This window comes from Microtus pennsylvanicus, chromosome 10 (genome assembly GCF_037038515.1).
Source record: "Microtus pennsylvanicus isolate mMicPen1 chromosome 10, mMicPen1.hap1, whole genome shotgun sequence".
Classification (NCBI taxonomy): Eukaryota; Metazoa; Chordata; class Mammalia; order Rodentia; family Cricetidae; genus Microtus; species Microtus pennsylvanicus.
Window position 1 is genome coordinate 33,742,206 of NC_134588.1, and position 26,219 is coordinate 33,768,424.

Sequence of the window (26,219 nt, forward strand, 5' to 3'; positions counted from 1 at the left end):
AAGGGCCTGCGAAGCGGGATGAGTGGAGTATAGGCAGAAAGGCATGGGCTGTGCCTGGAAGCAACAGCAATAGGAAGAATAGGTGAAATCAGGAGGGGCCAAGAGATCTATCTGCCAAGGCAGATGAGGACCAAGAAGCAAAGAGACAGCAATATTACTGACTTTGGGCTTGAGCACAATATGGGCAGTAATCTCATTTACTGAGATAAACTAGACTAAGTGAGAAAGTTTGTAAAGAAGATAAACAATAAAAATATAATAAATAAAAATGCTTGATATAGCAAAACAAACAAGCAAATGACAGAAGCCTGTGGGCTGAGACAGTTACAGGCACTAAGTGTGGAGGCACAGGCCTATTATCCCCGCATGTGGTCAGTAACATAACAGTGGACGCAAGGGGATCAGCCTCAGCTACACACAGCAGGCTTGAGGATTGCCTGGGATGCACAAGACACTGCCTCAATAAGCAAACAAGAGGACACTGTTCCTAAAGCTGTATTCTTATTTGTGCTAGAAACAAGAGTTTTGCCGGCAGACATGGACAGGCATTGCATGGGTGTCTGGTGCCCATGAGGCCTAAAGAGGACACGGGATTCCCTAGAACTGGCATTACAGTTGGCTGTGAGCCACCACGTGGGTGCTGAAGACTTAGCTGGGTCCTCTACAAGAGCAGCAAGTAGTGCTGGAGTCATCTCTCCAGCCCCAAGAAGACAATTATTGACACTATGCTGCCACTGTCATCTTCATCAATGCTAGCATTTAACCAAGGGGAACTATTGCCAATCAATATACAAGACGAAAGCTGCATATCGACTCTATGGGGCAAACGCTATCCTAACTTATTGATGGGAAAACTGAGGATGGTAGACAGTAAAGTATCTTGTCCTCTATAGAAAGCGATAGCACCAAAACCTAATCCCAGACAATTTTACATCAGAGCTCACGCTACACACTCATAGTGAACAGCCTCCATTTCCTTCCAGTTTCTAAATACAGAATCACACTGCTGATATCTGGGGAATATGCAGAGAGATCAACCCCGGGATCTTTTATCCTTGGTTGTTTGAAAAGGGATCCTTCTCTAGAGCTCTGGCTGTCATTAAATTCACCATGGATCGAGAAGTCAAGTTCAGCTTCGGCCTCCTGGGATTATATATGCATGTACCACCAAGCCCAGCACTACTGACTTCTAGCAAACCAACCTACACATTAAATGTTATCTGGAATGTCTACCACAGAATTATTAGTCTTATTCTAGAAAAGCTTCAAGTATTGAAGAGAAATCTGAAGTCCAAATTGAGCATTGTGAGGCACTAATTAGTGAACTACAATAAAATCATAGGTCTTAAGTAAAACTGTATCTTATTTTGTTGGAAAAAATAATTTTACTGTTTAAGTAAATACATAGCTCTAAAGAATTCCAGGATATTTTCAATTATTAAAGTCATCCTCAAAAGTATAGATATTTCATGGTTGTGATTCTTAAAGTCATGTTTTTGAACTCAGCTTCAAAGCCAGTCTGATGACTACAGGCTTCATCCTTACCCGCATCTTTCTGAATGACTTCAAACTCCAAGAGGGCAGAAACGAGAATCCTAGCCCTTAAAGACCCTCCACATGTCCTTTGAAATATGAGGGATGTTCGCTCCTTAAGTATGTAAACATGAATTATCAATCTAAAATCAAAGAGAGCTCAATCATATTTTAAATATGTTGTAATCACTATTCATTTGACAGTCGTCTTGTTATTGAATAACAATAAAAAAATTCTAAGCAACTGAAATTCACATAATACAACATAATACACTTTGATCCATATTGAACTGAAGAGGTTAAAAATGAAACTTTCCATTAGAGATAATTACTCACTCAAAAAGCATTTGTTGATTACCAATCATCTATCATGCATTAATATAAAAATAATACATAAATGAGAACAAGCCAGGCCTTACCAAGCCTGTAATTCCAGCTATGTGGCAGGCCGAGGCAGGAGATTTTTTTCAAATTCAAGATGCATACACTAAAGAGTGAAGTAAAGGCCAGCCTGGGCCAGTTAATGAATGCCTGTCTCTGAAAAAAAAAATGAACAAAGGACCAGACCTGCCTATAATACAGTAATACAATGTTTGCCCAGCATGTGCAAGGTCCTTTTCAATCCCCAGTACAGGGGTGGGGTTTTAGAAACAGGAAGAGAGAAGAACTATATAAAATATGCATGTATGTGTCTGTCTGTCTGTGTGTTGGTAACAAACTTACTAATATAAGGAGTCACCCATGATCATTATTATTCACAGAATGATCTTTTTACTGTCTTCTAAATTATCTACTTCCTCTATTATAATATTTTCCTTAAAGCCTCGATCATTAAAACCATAATTCACAGTAATATAAAACATAAAGAGCAAAGCTCACTACGTCCCATCAGTGACCACATACTCTTGACAACCACCTGAGCCCTTACACTGAAGATGAATGAAAATATGTGGGTTTCACAATATGGCTGAATCAGAGTTTATGACAGAGATGTCAATGTCGGAGATGCACTGGAGAAGCAAAAGGAGACAAGACAGTGCAGATCTTTAAAGTCATATACAAATATATAGAATTCACCCCAAACCACAAAAGTCAGAAGAAATAAGAAAAGGAATAAAATACAATGTGCATTTTAAAAACGGATTCTTACTGCAATGGAAAGAAGTAACCTGAAATTATGAAGTGAATACAATCTGGGTCATAGCAATAACAAAGGAAGGAAGGAAGGAAGGAAGGAAGGAAGGAAGGAAGGAAGGAAGGAAGGAAGGAAGGAAGGAAGGAAGGAAGGAAAGAAAAAAGAAGGAAGGAAAAAAGAAAGAAAATAAAATGGAGGAGATGAGAAGTTGCATATATAATGTGGGAAGTGCTGAAGATAGTTACTTAAAACATTATTTAAAAGTTGGTATTTGTAAAGAAAAAAGATGGGCTGATTATCCTGGCTCTAGAGAAATTCCCAGTAATCCACAAGGATGACCCCAGCTAAGACCCTAAGCAATAGAGAAGAGGGTTCCCAAACTGGCCTTGACCTGTAGTCAGACTGATGAATATCTTAAATATCGCCATAGAACCTTCACCCAATAACTGATGGAAACAGAAGCTGAGACCCACATCGGAGCACTGGACTGAGCTTCTAAAGTCCAGTCAAAGAGTGGGAGGAGTGAGAATATGAGCAAAGAGGTCAAGACCATGATGGGCACACCCACTGAAACAGTTTCCCTGAACTAATGGGAGCTCACCTACTCTAGCTGGACAGGAAAGGAACAAGTATAGGTCTAAACTAGACCCTCTGAATATGGTTGACAGTTGCATGGCTGGGGCAGACTGAGAGGCCACTGGCTATGGCACCAGATTTATCCCTACTGCATGTCCTGGCTTTTGGGAACCTTTTCTCTTTGGATGGATACCTTGCTCAGCCTAGATATAGTAGGGAGGGCCTTGGACCTTCCCCAAAGCAATGTGCCTTACTTTCTCTGAGGAGTCGGTAGGGGATGGGATGAGAGTGTTAGGTGGACAGAAGGGGAAGAGAGGAGGGAGTGGGAACTTAGATTGGTATGTACAATGAAAAAAGATAGTTTGCTTTCTTTTTTAAAAAAAAAAAAAACTTAAAAAATGGGCTGATTTGAAACTACATTTGTATTTATTAAAAACTACTAATTGAATGGCTACTGAGTGTAAATCAGACTAGTGACACAGCTTACAGTCTAAGAGAAGAAAAACAATGAACAGAGTTAACGAAGATTAACGAAGTTAATTACAAAGTTAACAAAGATTTCAGGGAAATACAGGCCAATGAAGGTGTATTATATGGTTAGGAAGGCTCAGTTTTCACTTAGTGCTAAGAGGTCTCTCTCTCTCTCTTTCTCTCTCTCTCTCTCTCTCTCTCTCTCTCTCTCTCTCACACACACACACACACACACACACACACACACACACACAAACTTCAAGTACATATATAAATATATACTTGAAAATGATGAATAAGCAGATGAGAACTCACAGAAAAGTCCTAAACAAGCATAGCTTGACTGCCATTTTACAATAGAGATGGAAGGGGAGAAGGGAAGGTCGCGGCAAGGTCAGTGAGGAAGCTATTACAACACAGCAGAAGACAGTCCTGGTGAAGGGAAAGTAAGAAGTAAAATCTCCCAGTTCTAAAAATGTTTTACATATAGAGTTAGTGGTGCCTGATAAGTCAAACATAAATAAGAAGAAAAAGAGGATGGCAAGGACATTTCAGTATCAGTTGCAAAAAAGGTGACCTGGCCAGTAGCTGGGATTGAGGAGGTGAGGGGTAGGATGCCCAGGAGGCAAATACTCAGAGATCAGCTGAAGACCACTATGGCTTTGATGGACAGTGAGATTGGGAGGGCTGCTGAACACATGAGCTGGGAAGAAGCAGAATTCTAGGTTGCAATGACTCTGAGAGTCACTCGCATGAAATTGTAAGACTGGAAGAGAGCCCAGGGAAAGAATACAAATGGACAAAAAGAGACGTAAGAACCCAGCCTGAGGGGAGGTCATTATTAAGATGTTCTAGAGGTAAGGAAAGAGAGGACAAAAAGATAACTGGAAGTCAGGAGAAGGGAGGATTTCAAGGAATAGTGTATTCCCAATTATTTTCTAATGCACTCAGTAAGATGAGGTCTGAGTAGCTCAGATCGCGAGAAGGGGTGGAGCTTATACAGGGTAAATTTAAGAAAAAGAAGAAATAAAGACTTGAAAATAAACATCACTCTCTAGAAAAGTCTAGACTAAGGAGGGGATAGTATAGGATCTGGCTCTTTTGGCAAGTGAGGGCAGGGCGGTAGTTTCAGCCCATAACTGGAGGTAGAACACCTGAGCACAGATTCTAGCTGGGAAATGTGTGACCCTCAGGACAGGACTTGTCAGCTGGGAGTGAGGTCAGGGGATGCTAGTTTGAGGTTGGAGGGGAGAAGAAGAGCTAGAAGGCGAAAGGCGAGAGAACTTGCGGGGGGCGGGGGGGCACTAGGAGTAAAGAACCAGAAGTTTTGAGTGCTTGGGGAGACAGTGGGAGGAAAGAACTAAAAGGCGGGAGAGCTTGGGGGACAGTGGGAGGGAGAGGATCTAGAAGGCGGGAGAGCTTGGGGGACAGTGGGAGGGGAGAGGATCTAGAAGGCGGGAGAGCTTGGGGGACAGTGGGAGGGGAGAGGATCTAGAAGGCGGGAGAGCTTGGGGGACAGTGGGAGGGAGAAGATCTAGAAGGCGGGAGAGCTTGGGGACAGTGGGAGGGGAGAGGATCTAGAAGGCAGGAGAGCTTGGGGACAGTGGGAGGGGAGAGGATCTAGAAGGCAGGAGAGCTTGGGGACAGTGGGAGGGGAGAGGATCTAGAAGGCGGGAGAGCTTGGGGGACAGTGGGAAGCCGGGAGACTTGGGATGTGACCACGAAGAAGCCTTACTGAAGCATCAGGCCGTGAAGCTCAGTTATGGCCAGATTGTCTTTCCTCAAAGCCGCTGTTGCAGTTTACCGCCTTGTGCCTACAGCTATAAAATCTTCATGAACTGAACGCTTGTAAGGAGACTACACCACCTAAACTGCTATGAAGACTTCCCAAAGAATATGCCCCATGGCAAACACCTTCACAGCCCCAGTTCATCCACACAAGCAAAATGAGACTTACTGCTCAGGGAAGAAAAACGAGAGGTGGGTGGGGGGCACAGAGAGAGAGAGACAGAGAGAAAGACAGACAGAGACAGACACAGACATAGACAGATAAGGCAATACAGATCAAGACCACGCCCTTATGCTGTGAGACACCAGGGGGCGCTACCTTCCTCCTGCCCACAGTCAATACTTGTCATACCCTGAACACGCAGCAAGGAGCCTTTGACCAACTCCTAAGTGAACACTAGCTTGTGCTGCCGGGAAGCTGAAAAAAATGACAACCTCACATTGCGGTTGAAGAAGCCAACTCTAACACAGTGTCCTCATACTCTGCAACCTGTCAAAGTATGGGCTGTTTTCTCCATGCAACTCTGGTATATGTTCTCCATCACAAACAGCCCAAATATTATAATATTTCAAATTGCAAAAATAAAAACAGAAACCCCCAGAACTCAAACTTCTGATCATTATTTAATTAATCTTAGAAATTCTTAGAATTGCGCTGATAGCTGCTATAGAATTAATTTTAGGGTTATAAAGTAGATATGCAGCGTAACCCTCCTCACTTAAAAACCACAAACAAAAACAGTCACACCTTGTCATAAACCTCTACTGAAAAGGAAATATAAATTTCCATTTTAAAATTAATCGTCCTGTGCTATTTGACGTGCACTGTCCCCATTATCTATCCGGTATGAATTAGAGGGGGAAAAGGACAATCTTCTGCTGGACAAGTAGAGACTTGAGTGCTGAAATATGGGAGAATCAAGTCCAATGCACTCACTGCTCTCTAGGTGGGAGTGCATGGAATCACGGGAGAAAGAAAAGAACCGGAACGCTAAGGAACACATTTGCTCTAACTTCATGAGAGCAGCAATAATGCAATAAATCCCACGTTCTAAACCTTAACCACAAAGGGATTCCTACTGTACGGAAGTGAGAGCACACGTTATAGGCTCAGTATGGGTTTACAGGCTCATCTCAACCAGGGAAAGGAAAGCCATGCTAGGAAGACAGGCTGTTTATCACGCCATCAGAATTGGTGTCTGACTTCTTTAGGTTGTGGTTTATGTCCACACTTCCATTAGCATTACAAAAGTGAAGGAGTCGCCGGGCTAACCATATGTTGCCATATCACCCCCATTATTCAGGCCAATGGTGTGGAACAAAACAAAGAGGGTTGTCAACCCGGGGCTGAGGCTGCCCTTCCCAGACTTTTCAAATGCCACCGAGGGCAGGAACATCTCTCAAAGACTTAATAAGCAATAGCGCCTATAAGCTCTTGTCAGGCAATCTTTCTTTCACTATCTCACACCGCCAGTCTGAGGCAGAGAAGAGGAAAATGGAAAGCTCTCCCTTCCCCCACACGCCACAAGGCAGCCAGAGCCTGGCATGACACTTGCCTATTTCCAACAGGGAAAGCGGTCCAACCACACAGGGGCAGCAGCAGGAGGCAGAAACGAAAGGAATAGTGTGAAAAGAGATGCAGAACCGTTCCTATGATTTTGAAATTTAAACTGTGTGGCAGCCCAGTGCTTCGTAAGAAAACACTTACTTTCATGTCTGCCTCCTACGGCCACCCCGACCTTTCCTGGTTGGTGAGTCAGTAGGAGGCAAAGAAAAAAAAAAGTGAATTTTTTTCTTTGAAGCACAGCCACAGTCAAAACTGTGAACTTCAAAATCACAACATGAACTGCCTAATTTTTAAAGGTGTTCTTTTATTATTTTTGCGAGGAACGGAGTAATACAAAACAATGGTGCCTCACCAGAGGTTTGAGAAGGCAGAGAGCTGGGTGTATCGACTACAGTTTACTTACAAGCTTGATCGTGGAACTTAAGACCACTGCAAAGTTACAGATGGATTGGACAAAGCCAATCCTGAAAGCAAATGTGTCCTTCCTCTACATGGCTTTTCTCAACACAGAAAATTCAAGAACATCGAACAAAACAATGCAATGTATATTAAGAACTAACATAAAAAGTCCTTTAAAGGACATCCTGTTGGGTTTCAACTCTGTATCTAGCTGAGCCAGCCCTGCCACATGTAAAACATAGAGTTCCACAGGGTATCCATGGTGATGTATCCTTTCCCATGAGATATTAATAAGGAGAGAGAAGGGAAATCCCCATATGAGAAAAGTTAACAAACATAACTAAGATGCAGGAGACATGGAAGAAAGACTGAGAATCACTATCAAATTTCCAGGGGAAGACCAGGAGCTCTGACAGCCCTATGGCAGTGCTGTGCTTTAATTGGTCCTGGAAGGATGAACCATTTTTAAAAAATGAGAAAGCAGAAAGGGGGGTCAAAAAGGAGTGACTTCACAGAGTCACGATGGCAGTCTTCTGTAGGTGGTATTTCTGAGCTGTGCTCCCGGGAGGAGGCAACAGATGCATTAGAACAAATGACAAACACAGATTCAGCAAGTTTGGCGACCAATGTGGGCGCCACATGTACTAGCTTTGATAGTCAGTGAACACTGCATAGAGAAGTCGGAGGAGACAATGCCACTGGCGTCTCCTTATCACTAGCCCAAACCCACTCCACTACAATCTCACTTAAGGGAACTCCTACCAAGTACTCAATGCTGAGGATAACCTCCGAGCCACACTGAGGGAATGCCAACAGAGCGCGTGTGAGGCTTGATGTAGAAGACCTCTCGAATACCACAGCCTGTGTGGAAAACAATAATGATAACGAGGGGCTGCCTCCAAAAGTGAAGCTACTATTTTAGCCCATCGCATATTGGGCTCTGCAGAATGTCTTAACAACAAATGACGGAAACTCTATGTTGAATTTCAATAGTATGGACACACTGTTTTACCAAGACACCCTATCTACTTCATTTTACATTACAAAAAATAGGAAATAACATAACAAGAGAAACATTTCCAGAGAGACTGAGACCACAAGGGAAGTCAAGAGCAGTGAGCCAAAGTAGAAGTGGGTTCAAAATGCAGAGATACTCCAAAACCTGCCTTTTTCTCTCTCCATAAGTCTACCAGTAACCCGTAGAGCCGAGAAGTCACCGAGATGAAATCTTAAGCGAGAACTGGCCTCCCATCATGTTCTATAGGAAAGCTCGCATTATAAAACACACAGAAGCCAGTAATTCTAACTACAACTTGGAAATTGGAGATGAGCATTTTGCAGCTACTTTACTGCAGCTGCAAATCTACCCACACCTTTAACAGAGAGATAAATGTATCCACTTATTTAACTTACCTGTGGCTGGAACTGAGGAACCGGCGGCCCTTGCATTCCTTGTGGTTGTTCATCCATTGTCTGACTCAACCGGAACTTCAGAATCCTGTAAAACGGAAAGTTGAAACTTAAATCCTACAGTCATTACCAATTCAAGCGACTTCCAGAGGACCTGACACATGCCCCATATAGCGCAGACCTGCAGGGTGCTGTGGAACAATGAGGACACCCTCCGCTTCCATTTCTGACACTAAGTCCAAACTCTGCTAGTCCACGAACAAACACTATCCCACCATTTCCATGTAGGTGGACAGAATCCCACGCTTGAGATACCTTTTTCCTTTCTGTCTTCTCCCTGATAAATGTCTTATAAACTACTCATGAACCGGTTCCCTCCTGTAAGTTCCCTTGATGGTATTTTCAAATGTCAGGTGTATTGTTCAGCCTTCTGCGTTTAGACGGCTAAATGTCTGGGATTGTATTATGCAAAAGAAACTGTTTTTCCTTATGGATACCCAACTGTAGTCTTTTTAAAGAGTGCCCTTCACCACCCCACACTGCGGTTCTCTCATCCTTGTGCTGTGTCAAGTGACTCGGTACCCAATCAGCACTCTGAGTTCACAGGGCGATGTCCGTTAGAGCACATAAAGATACTACTGGGCTGGCGTTACTCCTTGAACAGCTCTTTGCAGAAACTTCATCAGATGTGAGTGCTCTCTGGATGGCTGAGAGTATATGAGAGGATAATGTGTAGGTCATACGAAGCTATATAAATGACTTGAAATACATATGCCCTAATTTATAAAGGGTTTATCAGAATACCATCACATCCTCTGCAAAGCAGAAGATCCCGAATTCAATTGCCTGCCAGTATCATGGGAGCATGTATCTACTTCATCTTAGCATCCGTTTCTGTTGAGAGACATTTGTCTCCGCTTAACCCTCCTGTCACCAAGCACCTGCCTTACCTGTACTGCGGTGTTCGATGTGCATAGCTACTGCCATACAGAATACAAAACTAAAGTATTAACTAACAATGCTTTATTATAAAACAATTTGGGGGTTTGAGACAAGGTTCTCTACATAGTTTTGGCTGTTCTGGAACTTACTATGTAGACCAGGCTGGTCTAAAACTCAAAGAGACCCACCTGGCCTCTGCCTCCAGAATGCTGGGATCAAAGGTGTGAGCCATCATACCCAGCTGACTACAAAATCTCGAGAGTCAAGCACGGTGATGCATACCTGTGAATCCTAGCACTTGGGAAGCTGAGGCAAGATGATCACTATGTGTTCCTGGCCAGACTGGGCTATACGGTTGGTTATATTAAATTCTCTCTGAGACTCAGAGTAAATATTAGCAAACTAAAAAGCCCCAACAGCACTTTTTTAAATTTGAGATTATTTAATACTGAAGAGTATTATGCAATACTTTTATTATCAGACAGCTTGATTGAGCCAGGAAAACACTGAAAAGTCCGGCTTTAGTGTTCAAGTGTTCTCACCATGCACAGTGGTAGATGACAGCACCTACGTAAACTCAAGTAGGAGAACATGGAGCCAAGGCAAAGGAACTCAGAACTGAAAAACCTAAGGTCACCTAATCAATAATCTGCCAACAAACACCGATCTCCTGAAAACAAAAACCCATATGATATGTTAAGCTTCAGCACCCAAGCAAAAGGAACAAAAAGCTACATAATCTTCTTTCCTCAGGTCTACCATGGTTTGGTGGGTCACTGAGTGCTTTGTCGTTGTGTTCATTGTGTATGTGCATGCATGTTCCTGTCTACGAGCACGGGTCTGTGTGGGCCACATCGAGCCTGTGGAGATCAGTGGGACCCCCGTCCATCTTGTTTGAGACAAGGCGTTTGCCAAGTTAGTTAGCCAGAGCTTCTCCCGTCTCCCCTCCCATCTCTTGCTATGAGACCTCTGGGATTTTCTGAATTCTGGGGATCTGAATGCAGGTCTTCACGCTTGTGTGACAGGTGCCTTATCCACTTAGCTCCCCAGCTATTGTGCATTTTTATTACATATTTTACCTGCACAACTGAAGTAAAACACATATTAACACGTGAAATATATTTAACATGTATTTGAACTTCTAGATTACAAAGGCTAGATTTCAGATGCCTATGTTATCTACTGCATTTCTATTGCTCGGTTCAATGTCTGGCATAAATAGGTAGCTGAGCAGATATTTAATGAAGGAATACACATGTGCCTGTCACAAGGACATCAAGTGATTATTGATGCTAAGTATAAAGTTAATAATGAAAATAATTGCCAAATTCAACTAATTTGTAGTTAATCTTTAAGCCGAAAAGAAAATTGCTGTTACTAGAAAGATGCTCGTTGAGTTACATTTTAAATGATGAGCAGGAAAAATTAACAAGGTTTAGATGGGAGCCAGAGAAGGAAAATAACACATCAAAATGCAAAATAAGCAGAACATCTTTTACATAATTTCAAATTAAGGTTGGTGGGTGATGGAGGATTACTGTCAGAGCAAAGGACTGCTGAGGAGAAAGAACTTCACTATCCAGCCAGTGTGTGGGAGTACAGATCTTTAATAATCTCAGCACTCTGGAGACAGAGGCAGGAAGACCTTCAGCCTGTTCTACATATTGAGTTCCAGATCAGCCAAAAAATAAATAGAGTTCCCTATGTTTCAAAGATAATATGACAAGCAAGAAGTCCAGTTCACAACTTCTGCAAACCCATATAAAGGACAAGATGAGCTTCAGTAAGACAAGACCCTCACTAGCCTCAACGGCATTCCACGCTACTGACCAAGCAGTGGGGACTCTACTGAGTCTTGAGTTGATCTTAAACCATCTCTCCTCTTTCCTATGAACTTTTTCACAGTTACCATTATTCTCTACCAAACACTCGATTATTCCAAAACTGGAAATTTCTGTTACAACTACACTTTCTTGTTGTATCAGTCTATGGCTTTGGTTTTGTTTGTTTATTTGTTAAAGCATGGGGAATGGTCGCAGTTTGGAAGATCTCAGTAAATCTGTGAACTCTAAATACTACTCAAATGTGATCCCTGGCAAATTTATGTCTTTCCTAAGCTCTGAGCTACAAATGCCTGTAGCCAGCTGGGCTACAGGCGCATGCCTTTAATTCCAACACTGGGGATGCGGAGGCAGGTGGATCTCTGTGAGTTCCAGGTCAGCCTAGTCTACAAAGTGAATTCTAGGACAGTCAGAGACCTATGTAGGTAGACATACCATGTTTCAAAAGTAACTAAATAATAGTTATTTTTGAATTTTATTATTGGCACAAATTATGTTAGTAGTTTGCCTTCATAATAACTTTCAAGAAATAGCTACAGAAATTTCTCAGAATAATCACAAGCTGTCAATCATCCTAACATTAAAATGGTGCTCCAAATCTAGGAGCTGTCCCACTTCTTCAAACACCTGCAAAAGCACTCCGCCTGGAGGTGATTGATTTCTTGGAGGTGACTATAATTTACCCAGGTAGCATTTTAAAGCTATGTCTCATCTTGTCATGACACATCATATTCAAAGACATGTCATCACAGCTTGAGATTTGATAATATACTCATTTTCACTTCATCTCTGTCAATTCGTGTTGGGTAATTTTTATTAAGTCTCAATGACTGAGGTGCCTATTTAGCATATCAAAACTGACCTGGCAAAGGTTCTCCCAGCATCCTTCAGTCCCTGCTAGTTACCTAGTTTGGGGGGCATACTCTGCACCCTACCCTGAACTCTCTAGCCCAGACACTGGGCGGCCCTCCCCCAAGTTGCCCTTCCCTATATAATCCAATCATTTTGGTTAGCCTGCTCTTTCTTATGCACCCTTTATTGTCCTGACTCTCCCCTTCTCTCCTCTCTGTCTCTACGTGGCTCAGACTCTGACTCTGGACTCTTCCAGAAGTCCCTGTCCTGGGCTTGTTCTCCCTCACATCTACAATAAACCTCTTCCTCCACCTTACCTAGGGGCAGTCATGTCCTTCCTCTTAATTCCATTTTTTCTTCAGTTTGGAGGAGTGGGCTCAAGTCTGACAAGCAAGTGCTCCCCTAGTGAGACATGCCTCACCAGCCCCAATCAAGAGCATTTTTAAGTAAAGCTTACATTTAAAAAATAAAGCTTACAGCTATATAGCAGATAAAGGATACAAAGAGCAGTACATTTTCCTACTGTGCTGATAATGGCTTTGTAATAAACATAAAAACATTTGATCATGACAACCACTTAAGAGGATCTTAAGGACCTGACCATATCTCCTATGCTTCTGTCCACAGACTGTGCCCTCAACACTTTAAAAAGAGCCACTTTGGTCAAAAAATCTAAAATCTAAAGCTGGAGAGATGGCTCAGGATACACAATCACGAGAAGCGAAGTTCGAATCTCAGTACCCACACAAGCCCAGTTCTCCTGCCTGCCTGAATTCTAGTTCCAGGGCAGGGGAGAATCTCTGGGGCTTGCTGGTTTCCATCCTAGTTGAGGAGAGGCCAGCCCTACATTCAGACAGAAATCCTGCCTCAAAAAAAGAGGCGGAAAGATAGAGAGGAGGACAACGGATACCCTTTCCTGACCTTTATGCACATGCGAAAACACCCACCCATGCGGGCATCTACACGTGCTCACACAGACACACAATCCTATTTTAAAATCTGTAATCTATCCAGTTATTTCTCTCATTACTTTTCCTGGTCCTCCCTGTTCTGAAGCTATTTAAGATTGACGTTTTATCTCTGAAATGCATCTCTGACATCCTCTCTCACAATAGCTTAGCCCCTTCCTTCTTGCTACTTTCCATGAACACTGAACTCTCACTTCCTGTCCCTGAAACCTGCTAAGCATTCTCTGGCATCAGAACCTGCTGTTTGCTACCCTCTGGGTTCAGAATCCCCCAACAGCTGGCTCAAATTTGTAATTATATTGCTGTGTTTCTTGGGGGGGGTTTTTTGTTCATTTTTTACTGTTGATCACTGCTATTATACTGCAAACAACTCAAGGGCAGGAGCAGGAGCTTGGCCATTTTGTGCCTTACTTTATTTCTCAGACATTACCTGATATAAAGTAAGCGTGGCAGCATCTAGTGACTGAATGAAAGCTGAATGGTAATGGGGATGAGGACAGATTTTAGTCTTGCTTCTTAGTTTATCATTATATATTTGGGACTTGTGAATGATTAGATTTATCTGGGAGTAGAAAGGGAAAGTTACAATTGATTGCAAGATTTTTTTCCTAGGAGGAAACAGCATATGGTGGTACCACCAACCAAGTAACAGATGCGAAGTGGAAGCAGGGTGGGTGTCAGAAGAGTAAAGGAGAGGGCGGGAACAATACAGAAAGACCTCACCGTGAATTATTAAAAGTCGTGCATAAAAGCCCTTGCAGAGAATCTTTGGAGATGTAGAGGTCAATATATTGTCTTGCCATTTTCAAAGCATTGCTATTTATTACTATTAGCTAAGACCTTTTCATGCGGTTGAAAGCATCTTTTTTTTCTGTGAACTGAAGCTCTCTGAAAAAGCCATACCTATGCCGAAGGTTAGTCTGACAAGAAGTTCCTGATTGCCCAGGGATGGAATGTTGTCGCCAATGAGAGCCATTCCATCCATGTCTGTCTCTAAGCTAATATGTCTTTTGTCTATCAGGTAAAACCTTTGAAATGTGTTCTTAGCAAAGCAATACCTTCCACCAAACCAAAAGCTAACTGTGAGGAGTTAGTAGAGGAAACGGGTAGGAGTTTCTCCGGCTTTGTTTCAATCTGCCTACCACCGGTCTCCACCAGAGCACCGGTGGCAAATGCACTGATTTACAGCTGATTTACGACTGTCATTACTCTGTGACTATAGAGTGCACGCAACCATTTTCACCATAATACATATCATCCAGGGCAACTTGAATTCACATCCCAGGCCAATGGTCACTCATCAGTCACTGGGAGGTAGGGGGTGATAAAGAATTCAAGTCTGCCAGTGAGCTGACTTTAAATATGATCTTAACAAAATTATTAAATAAAACATAATACATCATAAGCAATGCAATTTACTTCATTGGCAATGTAACCACCTTATTGTCCATACTAAAATAATATTAATATCATTCCTTAAATAAAATATTTCCTTGTTCCCATATTTAACCAATTTATCAAAGGTATACAAACTAAAACCGTGAGACCATCATTAGCAAACTAAATCTCTATGGGACAACCAGAGTCACTACCCACTTCGGCGGAATTCTTAAGGACTGTGTGTGTGTGTGTGTGTACGTATATCTATATATGTATGTGTGTGTATATATATATATAAATGTATATACACACACATACACACCTACAAAATCCAAAGTGAATGTTATATTTTTAAAGTCTGCATTGTACAAAAAAATAAATCAATACATGTTTCAAACCTTCTTAACAACACTTAAACAAAACACAAGTTTGAAGATTAAGTTAAAGAAATTTTGTTAAAGGGGACTTTGACTCTTTAACACTAAGAGTGTTCAGCTAAATGGACTTATTTTCTTCATTACTTACCACCATGAAAAATATAAAAACTAGGCAATCTCAAAGTACTTCCAATTCATCTTCACTTTCACTCAAATTGAAAGTCATTTTTAACAACAAAGGTTACCTATGGAGTCTGTTTTCAAAAATACCTTTTCCCGATCCTATCACATACCCATGGTTTCCCAATGCAACGTACACTGTTCGTAGAGGAAATGCATGGGGATCCAAAGAGAGGTTTCAGATAAGCAATTACAGGCTGTTTGCACTTTTTTGATTTTTCAGAATTCTAATGGGTTGTACATGGGAAGGACACGATCCAAATTTAAGCTTCCTTTTCTGAAATGAATTTTTCCCTTCGATCTTAGAGGTAATAAAATGTTTAGTATCCCTTTACAATGTCCACTATGCTTACATATCCAAATATTCTCTACAAACATTAAAAGATTGTTTTATTAAACGACAACTCTTACTTAAGAAGAATGAAATACAGAACAAAATGGGGAATAACTATGCTAAATAATAGAAGCATCCTTCCCCCATCCAAAGGACCATTATTGATCTAGCTATATAAGTGCGCACACACACATACACGCACATGCACACGCACACACACGTGCACATAAATGTCAAGGGACATAATGGAAAGTTTAAGATGACTGATCCTTGGCAGAATCTGGATTCTTAAATCCAGATCTAAATATTTTTCTTGGCCCCAAGTCACCATTCAACAGGAATATTCCTGACCTCACCCTCCTGTCTCCATTTAAGTGCGTGAGTCATCCAGTATTTCCCATAATGAAGCAAGTGACGCATCGACTTCAGCCAAGACGAAGAGAGTAAGTGCTCAGAGTCAGTAATCCATTCATACATTGCTGTGTTGTGATGAGTTAAGTCTTGAGGAGATACTGGAATGTTTATTGAGCTTTTGAAGAGAATGATGGATGTTTCTAGAGCATCCCAGTCTCAAGATTTATAGTGAAGAACTATAATTTATCAACAAACTTGGCTCACGCAGCCATTCTCCCTTTAAAGGAATTGGTGCTCTATGGAAAAAGTAGGAGGTTCCAGAGTTCGGGCTGGGAAAGTACAAGCTGAGCCTGAAACACCGTGTACCAGAAAACAAAGCTGTGTTCATAGAACAATGGGGACATGTCAAAAGAAATGGAAGTCGGCTTGAAGGGACGTAGACGGGATCCCTCTGACCACATTCGGACATTTTAGGAGCACACGGGGGTCCATTTAGTAAAACAAGAACTGGGATCCATAAGGATGTGCAAACAGTGGAGAAGCAAAGGCCACTCTTGACAACAGACTGCCATCAAAGTAACAATGGGATTTAAAAGTCACTGGCTAGTGGAACAAATGAGGGTCAGCAAGGAACTGGGCTCCATTCCTCCAGAGCGCATCTCTTTTAGCTGGACGCACCGTTCTAATAGGAACAGGTACCTTTAAGAAATGTGCTGCATTTAAGGCTGTGGGATCGCAACTATTTCAATGACCTTGCTATTTCTAGTTCACTTTGCAGCTCATAAGAAATTCACCTCCTATAAATGCTATTTCCACAAGTCTGGATGCTGCAGAGCCCTCTACTAAGAAAGCCACTTGAAAAGAAGGCATATATGCACACACACCACAAACCAAAATGTCTACTTGGAACAGCCCCAAACACGAAGGTTTAAAACTGCAGTGTAAGTGAGCATAACTGTTGGGGAGGAGGTCTCTGACTGGACGGTTACTCTCATTCTGATTCATAGTGAAAACAACCATTGTTCTGCAATCTGACTCTGGTATCTTCTGCTAGTCATTGCAGAAGCCTTCTGCTGCCACACTCAACAGGGGACTGAGTTAGACATGCCAATCCAAGTGTAAGACAATAATATCACAGTACCAGGAATGCCATGAATTTCAAAACATGTGACTCTTGTTGAAATCTTAACCCATGATTTTTTTTCATAAAACAGTATGTCATTCTAATTTGCTTTCAACCTAAGTGACACAAATATCTATCTATCTAACAATCTATCTATAGAAAGATAAGCTATAAACATAAAAAAATACTATCTCTAATAGAAAATACTAATTTAAGTAATGATGAAAATACATGATATGTTGATACAAATTTCTATGTTATAAAAATCAGAGGATATAGATATACATCAGTGTATCACCTTTCTAAAAGATAGTAAGTCTATTTTTAAAATTTTGTGTACTACTGAATACTTATTAATCCCTCAATTCTGCTCTAAAAATAATAAATCAGCAACTGAATTTCAAATTACATGCAAGAATGCATATGACAAAAGTATTTATAATAAAGAAAAACTGGTAGGAACAACATGAAGGTTGACTAAAAATGGGAAAGAAGGGTCTCACAAGATGGCTTAGCTGGAGAGACTCTTTCAGCCCCCAGGACCTACAGAAGAGGACCAAGTTCCAAAAGTGAACCTCTGACCTCCACATCACACACACACACACACACACACACACACACACACACCACAATTTTTAAATAATTTTAAAGTTGAATAAATACAAAAATTTTAAAACTAGACTAAAAATGTTTCTTTACACCTTGAGTGACTTTACAATGTAACCAATATACTGTGAAGTGATATATCAAGACTCAAGGAAAAATTTGATTATATGTGCACTTCATGGATACTATGTCTACCAGACTTCAGTCAATTACTTAATTGGACAGTTTATACTATTTCCCCTGACAATATATAAGCCATATAGGAGCAGGAAATTACGTATCCTACCTTGCCAAAATACAGGCCAAATAAGGTTGGGATATTGTGTTTTACATACCTCTTTACCCACAGTGCTTGGCACAGGGCTAAATGTTGCAAATAAGTATTTGTTAATGTACCTAAAGTGAATACATTAAATAGACCTAAATGTACAATAACATGTAACCATATTAAATCAAAACTACCATTTGCACTCATGTATAACAACGCTTTCAGTCATGTCGACTGAAATACACTTCCCTCTCTTGGGCTGGTTCCACACCCTGTTAGCAGCTAATTCCTGAAACATTGTCTCATTTGTGTGCACGGGTAGAGGAACATTTTATTTCCATATTGACAAAAACAATCAAACTCAACCTCTGAGGACAATTAGTTGGACTGTTTATGAATGTGAATGCAACATGACACCGAAATACATCAAAGGACAAGGCTCTAGGGGATGACAAGGAACCAAGAAAAGCAAGCCCAGCACCTAAGCATGTTTTCCATTGAGTGTGGTGTTGACAGCCCAGAGACAGCTGACGCACTAAGAGGAGGCATAGCTTCTTTTTGAGAACAGAAGGCTGTGGTGAGCACGTGCCCCAGCACTTGGATGGAGACCTGGAAAGCCTTAACTCTAACAGGATTCTTAGCATTCTACCGGTTCAGATCTAGACTAAGCAGTCCCTGGGAACCACTGCCCTCAGACACCTGGCAGAAACAAATGAGAACACTCGCTGGAGGAGGAACATCCAAGGCTCCGTTGTATTTCTATAAATGATTTCCCACGTATAATATCCAACACATGATAAAACCACATATTGAAGCAATTAAGAACTCATGAACAAAACCAAAAGACAGAACCAATAGAAATGAAAACACTCTCAAATGGAAAGCAAAGCCAGGAAGCTAAATAGTGTATGTTCCAGTTGGCCTTCGGTTGCTGTGATAAACGCTGACCAGAAGCAACTTGGGGAGGAAAGGGTTTAATTCAGTTGACAGCTGACAGTCCATTAAGGGAAGCCAAGGCAGGAACAGAAGCCGACACCATGGAGGAACTCTACTTATAGGCTTGTTCTCTGCTTACTCAACTATGTTCCTAATACAGACCAGGTCCACCTGCCCAGCAGAGGCACTGCCCAAACTACAGGTATTAGCAAAAGAAAAGGCCCTACAGACATGTCCATAGGCCTATCTGAAGGAGGCACTTTTTCAACTGATGGTCCTTCTACCTAGGTGACTCTGGTTTGTTTCAAGTTGCAAAAAAATTAAAAAAAATAAAAATAAAAACAAGTCAGCAAAGCATGTGATGGGGAAATTTAATTAAATGCCACCTATCTGAAAATAATAGGGTATAATGATTATAGAATTTAAAATGTACCTAAAATGTACAAAAATAATCAATTTATAAACAGAAGAAGGTAAATGGAGCAGTGTTCTAGGTTTCCTATTAAAATGTGTGCAAAAACAAAAGGCAAAATCAGCATATTCATTTCATTTTTAATGTTATGCTGTCTACACATCTGACAAACACAGCGGTACCAACGCACCAAAGAGCTATTCCCATGGCATCTCCTTCCACACTCAAGCCCTCTCTGGTCCCAGGCTACTGCACGTCTGCATTTTCCCTCTGTAGTTCGTCTTTTCTAGAACATCATATTAATGCAGCCTCTTTTAAGATGGTCCCTCCATTTAGCATGATGCGGTTCTTGTCCCCACTGTAAACAGGTTATTCATCCTAATTGCTCAATGCCATACCATTCCATGTACGGCTGCTGTAGGAATTCCTACCACCAGTAGCCTTTAAGTTACCCGCCCACTTGGGCGTGGCCCCTTATACTACTTATGCTGATGTAAGGCACCCATCAGGCCTTTTTTCTGGCTGCAGGATTCAGTTATTGTTTCCTGTTCCAGCAGAGGACTGTGATCTGTGAATCTACCCCTAAATAAATAACCCTCCATTATACTCAGTTCTGAGCTAGTGTGGGATTTCTTTTAAGCGTCCTTCTTCAGATGGCCTAGTCCTCAAGTGAAGAGCATCTGCATCATTTCCAGTTTTGGAGAACCATGAAGAAAGTTACTATAACCATTCCTATATAGGATAGTTTCAATCCACTTGGGGATGAACACGAGACTAGGAAAGAGAGCACTACTAGATTCATTAATGATATACAGAAAACAAGCAACTTTTTTCTAAGAAATAAAACAAAAAATAAAAATACTTCCACCTGCCCTGTCTTATCACATGCCTTCTGTGGCCTCAGCAATTCTTCTCACTCATTCTTTTAATTCTTCAAGATCTTACCAAAAAAAATGGGTAATACATCTGTGTCTAAGATATATTCTGGTCACTCCATCAAATGAAGAAGAAAGTAAAGGACAGGAGTTCTAAGCCTTTCAACTTTATAGAAAAGTAGACACTAGCCTTTCTCCCACTATATAATAATTAGAATGGCCATTTATCAAGCTAGAATGACAAAATAAAGTGGCAATTTGTAGGATATAAATACTATATTTCCATTGTAAAATTAAGCTCACCACAAGATTATAAATTCTTACAGTCTGACAAATTGCATGTGGCTATTAACTAATCAGTAATTAACAAATACTTGAAAGTGTGGAACACAGCTAACCAGGTAAATATTTAAACAGTTAGACATAAGGTTTTCGGGCATGGAATCATTTATATGTGTCATTTTTCAACATAGTGACATACGGAAGACCTGCCCATGCTTGGCAAACATCTCTCCTTCGAGCTAGCTCTTTAGAGTGACTGTTCTACTTCAGAAATGTTTCCCGGCAGCATGGCTCACTTCTCAGTAGTCACCTACTGGGAAGGATTCTGCATTAAATACCAGCTAGGGATCCAGGAAAACGCCACTGTAAGGCTGTTCTGGGCTGAAACATCACAGAAATAAAACCAAATTTTGATACTGATGAGACTGATGGCTTTATGTTTTTTGTTGACACCTGCTTTATCTTCTTAATATATGTCGGAATTTTGAGAGCCTTACATAAACAGCATCGAACACAGCAACTTCTAGGCTGATTAATTAAGGATCCACTGCCCCGAAAACCAAGCGTGCTCACATCAATCACTCAAGACCCAGGCCCGCTGGCTTTTACTGAAACGTGTTACAGTGGTGTCCACCGCTCTCTTCCCCATGCTTACCCCATACAAACTCACTACGTTCCATGTTAATTGTCTCCTTTAACTATGAGACACGATTCTGAAACAAAAGTTACATTTTAAAATTTAAACTGTAAAAGTCGGGATGCTATACGAACAAAACTTAAAAAAAAAGGTTTAAAGGAAAAGTTGGGTGTCTTAAAATATTATACAATGAGACTTTTAAAATGTGTTTTAGTAAATTACATATCATATAGTAAGTAGTAAGCTCTGAAAAAAGATGCTGTGGTCCTACTAAGCCCTCCTGTAGTAATAAGGGGTAGAAGCTGTGACGATGCTGTGGTCCTACTATGCCCTCCACGTTTTACTCTCAACTTTCCAAATCTCAACATATTAAAACATAGTAGGAAAGAAAGTGCACTGTCATCTTTCTAGAGGTTTCTAGTTCATATTCTAAATGTAAATGGCAAAGACCCTGTGATTTTAAATAGTAGCTTTCTAAGGGGAGCTACAGTAGCTGCCTTGAAACTGCCGTTCACTGTCTTTCCCTGGCTTCACAAACCCAAGTAAGTTGCACAAGATCAGAGAAACGATTAACTCATGTGTAAGGTTAGACCTTTGGACCTAAGGATGTCTAAGAGGAAGCAGAGCTAAATAAATAAATATGCAACCATGGCATAAGTAAATATGTGCCTTTCACTTATTAACTATAGTCTGCTTCTCACATGAATGAAATGTACTCATACTGAGTACAAGCTGTATCGGGAGAGCTAAAGCTCGTAGCACTTAGAATCACCTATAGAAGCTTTCCTGTTTCTTTGTTTTTATTTTCTTTTTTGCAATATATCATGTTGATCCACCCACTCCCATCCCTGCACTGACTGAACTAAGTGTAAAGTGGAACATTTCTCTATTTTAAAATGAACACATAAAAAGGCACGTGATCAGAAGGCGCCAGGTTCAAGATCTACACAGTATGTTAATTTAGTAGGTCACAGTTTGGGTCTATTTTCAGCTGGGCCCTTTGTGTCCAGACGCAGCATCACAGCTGATGGGTACTTGGCAGTGGCTGCTGAAACTGCCCCTTGTGTTTGGCCCCACTAATAAAGCTGTTTCAGATGCAAGCCAGGAACACGAGAGTGGCAGCTCATGCCCAGGACCTTTCTCAATCTCACTTGGATCCACATTAAAATAAGCAACTGCCATGGCTGGCTGAGGTAGTGGAAGGCAGGCCAGAGGATCATAGGCCAGAAGCAGGCCGGAGCCTGGGCGGTCCTAGGGATAGGAACACAGGCCAGAGGCAGCCCGTAGTCTGGGCAGTTCTCGGCATAATTTTGTTGTTGTTAACATTTGCTGTTTTATTTTAAAAGAAGGAAACTTGGGAAGGAACACAAACATCTCTTTCACATGTACATGCCTCTTGTACTCTTCACTCTGTTTTATGATAGTGAAAGTCAACCATTAGTTCAAATCTATATAAAATCTGATTTGTTTCCCAAAGTGCAATATTTGGACTTGTCATTTTTAATCCTGTCTCTAAAGGAAATGTCTGGATCTGGATTTGACTTTTAAAGAACTTTTTAAAAACAAAATCAAGCACTCCCAGTGTTTTCCAGCTAAGGGATGTGATGTGCAAACAGGATCAAAGTTCAGCAAAAGACAGTACTGTTATGTTCCCATGCTTAGAGCGATCCCTCATGTCGCCAAAATATCCAAATACTACTTTCCAGAATAGGACCTCACAAGAGAAAATAGGAATGTTGAAGGCAATCAAATAAAGTCCAATGACGTCAGCATCTGACTTTCTCTAGGACAGGTCAAATCGATGCCTCTTTCTGAACTCCAAATATTAGGAAGCCCCTGTTTTGACTAGATTTTTCTACTGTTATTTCTGTGAGCTTTTTCTTATGCTTCTTCTCCTACTTCATTACTGGTTAAAGAGTGTACACTTAATATCCAAGTGTATGTGACATTACTTAGTCCTCACAATCGCTATCCAACATACGGGTATGAGCCACAAGATCCTAAGTGGCACTGTGTCCACAGGGAATCCCATTCTCTTCTTTGATAAAGGTAACAACGGCCCAGAAGACCCATGTCATTATTTCCCCTAGACCTGAGAGCATAAGTATTTTCACAATGTAGCTGAACTCTTCAGTATTTTTACAGTGGACTGAGAGTAACAAAGATAAAGCCCATTCCTGGAACCTGAAGCAGAAACTTCAAGGGTTTATACTGTAAACAATCCACGCAACTTCTTGAGTGTACGTGTGTGTGCATGTGTGTACACTAATTCAATAATGGAGATGGAGGCAAGACTAGGTCAGGTGTCATCCCTTAGATCCCATGCAACTTGGTGTGGGGACTTTTTCTTAGAGACTGGATCTCTCCTTGCCCTTGAGCTAATCAATTAGACACAGTGAGCTGCCCAGATTACAACTGTGCCTGTATCATAACTTTTGTTGTTTGTTTTTTAAGATTTATTTATCATGTACACGGTGTTCTGCCTGCATGTACACCTGCACACCAGAAGAGGGCACACAGATGGTTGTGAGCTACCATGTGATTGCTAGGAATTGGACTCAGGACCTCTGGAAGAGCAGCCAGTGCTCTTAACCTCTGAGCCATCTCTCCAGGCCCTTGTTTGATGTGGGAGTGTCATATATCAATCTGTTGATTTCATTGGTTAAGTAATAAAGAAACTTCTTGGCCCTGATAGGTTAAAACATAGGTGGGAGGAGTAAACAGAACAGAATGCTGGGAGGAAGAGGAAGTGAGCTCAGAGGCCATGCTCCCCTCTCCCGGGCTGACGCGATGAAACTCCGACCCAGGATGGACGTAGGCTAGAATCTTCCCGGTAAGCGCACCTTGGGGTGCTACACACATTATTAGAAATGGGCTAGTCCAGGTGTGAGAGTTAGCCGAGAAGAGGCTAGATATAATGGGCCAAGCAGTGTTTAAAAGAATACAGTTTCCGTGTAATTATTTCGGGTATAAAGCTAGCCGTGCGGGCAGCCAGGTGCCAGGAGTGTAGCCCGCCACTCTTATTACAACACTTGTTTGTTTTACTGATATTCGAACTCAGGTTGTCAAGCTTGCACAGCAAGGACTGTAGTGATTTCCCTCAGTGGTTTCATTTTTTCCATTGTACAACATGATTTTCGAAAAGCAAATAAACAAGTACAACGAAAACCTGCAGTGTTGCTGAAGACCCGCCATGGAAGAGAGTTGGGAGGAACAGGCTTGGGAGAGCGACTTCAGCAGAAATACCTGTCATAAGGAGGTGAATCATGGTATTCAGAAGCAAAAAGGAGTTTGCATATCATCTCTCTCAGCCTCCTATCATCTCTACTGACACAATCCATCACAAAGATTAACAGACTTTAGGAATTACTGGCAAATGAGAGGAATCATTACAAATGCCATGTGAGAATTCAGGAAAACTTATTAAAGATTTGACATCACTCTGAAGAATCCGTAATTCGGATGTCAAATCCAGCTTCTAAAAAAGAAATGTCAACAAGGCCTTTTCTCAAGATAGTACTGCTTACATGGTCTCCCTGTCCCTGTCTACAGGGATTCCAGAAAGAGCACTGTGAGCTTGGCCATTGTCGTGGCTTCTGGCACGAGGTCAATGGAACAAGAAGGAACAAGGAGGAGCGCCTGGAAGCTGAACACCACCTGCCTGGGAAGCAGTGCACACAGCATTACATAGGTGCTACCGTCATCTGCTTCCAACCCAAAAATAACACCTTCCACAGTAATGAGTTTCCACACTGGATCTCAGGCAAGTCCCTCGGTGATTGACAGGGGACGGCTGAAGTGATGAGACTGCCAAACCAGACCTCGCCAGTCCTCCTCCTGAACAAAGACTGGGTCACACTGATTTTTTTTTTCAGATTCCTGACAACACCTACAACAGCATTAAAACTTTAATATGATGATTGATGCCTGTGAGCATTCAAATCCTAAGCCAGTGGAACTAATGTGGAACTCCAGCGAGGCTGAGCCTACGTCTGAGTTATTTCTGGTTTGGAAACAGACATGGCAAGGCACCTCTGACTTTTTAGGGCTGGCCAAAAAGAGGCAGCGGACTAGATGCCCTAAGATAAATGATTGTAATAAACTGTCCTCAGACATGAAACCTTAGCTTGGTGCTAAATCCATCCTACAGTGCTCTGATGGCCACCCGCTTGTGGCATCTGCCACACAAAGGGCTCCCCAATGAGACAGCGTTCAGTCGGGGTTTATGTCCCACACTAACTTCAACCATGGTGTAGTTTGATCGTGACCCAGAGTCTCTCTTAAAACAGCGCTGCGTGAGCAGACACACCTCTTCGCTTGCACTCTGTATCTACACTTAGATCTGCAGAGCAGAAATCCTGACTGTGTCTCTGTGTCAGATGTACCATCAGACTATCAACAGAATCAGTTTCCAGAGCAAGACGGAAATGAGAGCAAACAAGGCATTTCTTAAAACATGAAGGCAAAAAGGAGAGAAGATAAATCTATCACGCTATAACCAGGTCCTTGGAATATTAATAATGAACTCCATGAAAAATAAATAAATCACTCTTCTTTGGTGATCCAAAACAGAGAGAAACAAAGTTTTCCATGTAGTAAACATTTTAGGCTTCACGGGTATAACATGGTCTCTTTGCAACTGCTCAATTCCACCGCGGTAAAGCAGTCACTGATGACATTAAAGGGGGAAGGAGTGGCATTTAAAGGAACAGTGACAAAAATAAAGAATGGCTCCACTCTATACTCCTAGAGTTAAAATGAAATTAATCAAAGCAAGTCTGCAAGAACAGACACATACCCACTCAATTTACACTAAAGCAAGGCTGCACTATGTTGTGCTCATCTAACGACTGTAGGGATTAAGCATGAACTATGAAATAAAATTCTCTCTTTTATGCTGGTTATCTCCTCTTCACCCAACACACAGAAATGCAACTTTAAGAAGTCCACCATTAAAGGAATTAAAAACAGTA

At 41.5% G+C, this 26,219-nt stretch overlaps 1 protein-coding gene across 2 annotated transcripts in view; it reads right to left on the reverse strand.

Annotated features, from left to right (window-relative positions):
• Positions 1–26,219, reverse strand: part of Nek7 (NIMA related kinase 7) — a 129,083-nt gene that overhangs the window by 64,825 nt on the left and 38,039 nt on the right. For both annotated transcript variants that reach the window (XM_075988129.1, XM_075988130.1), the window contains exon 2: positions 8,883–8,967. In XM_075988129.1, the coding sequence (XP_075844244.1) occupies positions 8,883–8,939 (57 nt within the window). In that variant the 5' untranslated portion in view covers positions 8,940–8,967. The remainder of the gene's footprint in view (positions 1–8,882; positions 8,968–26,219) is intronic.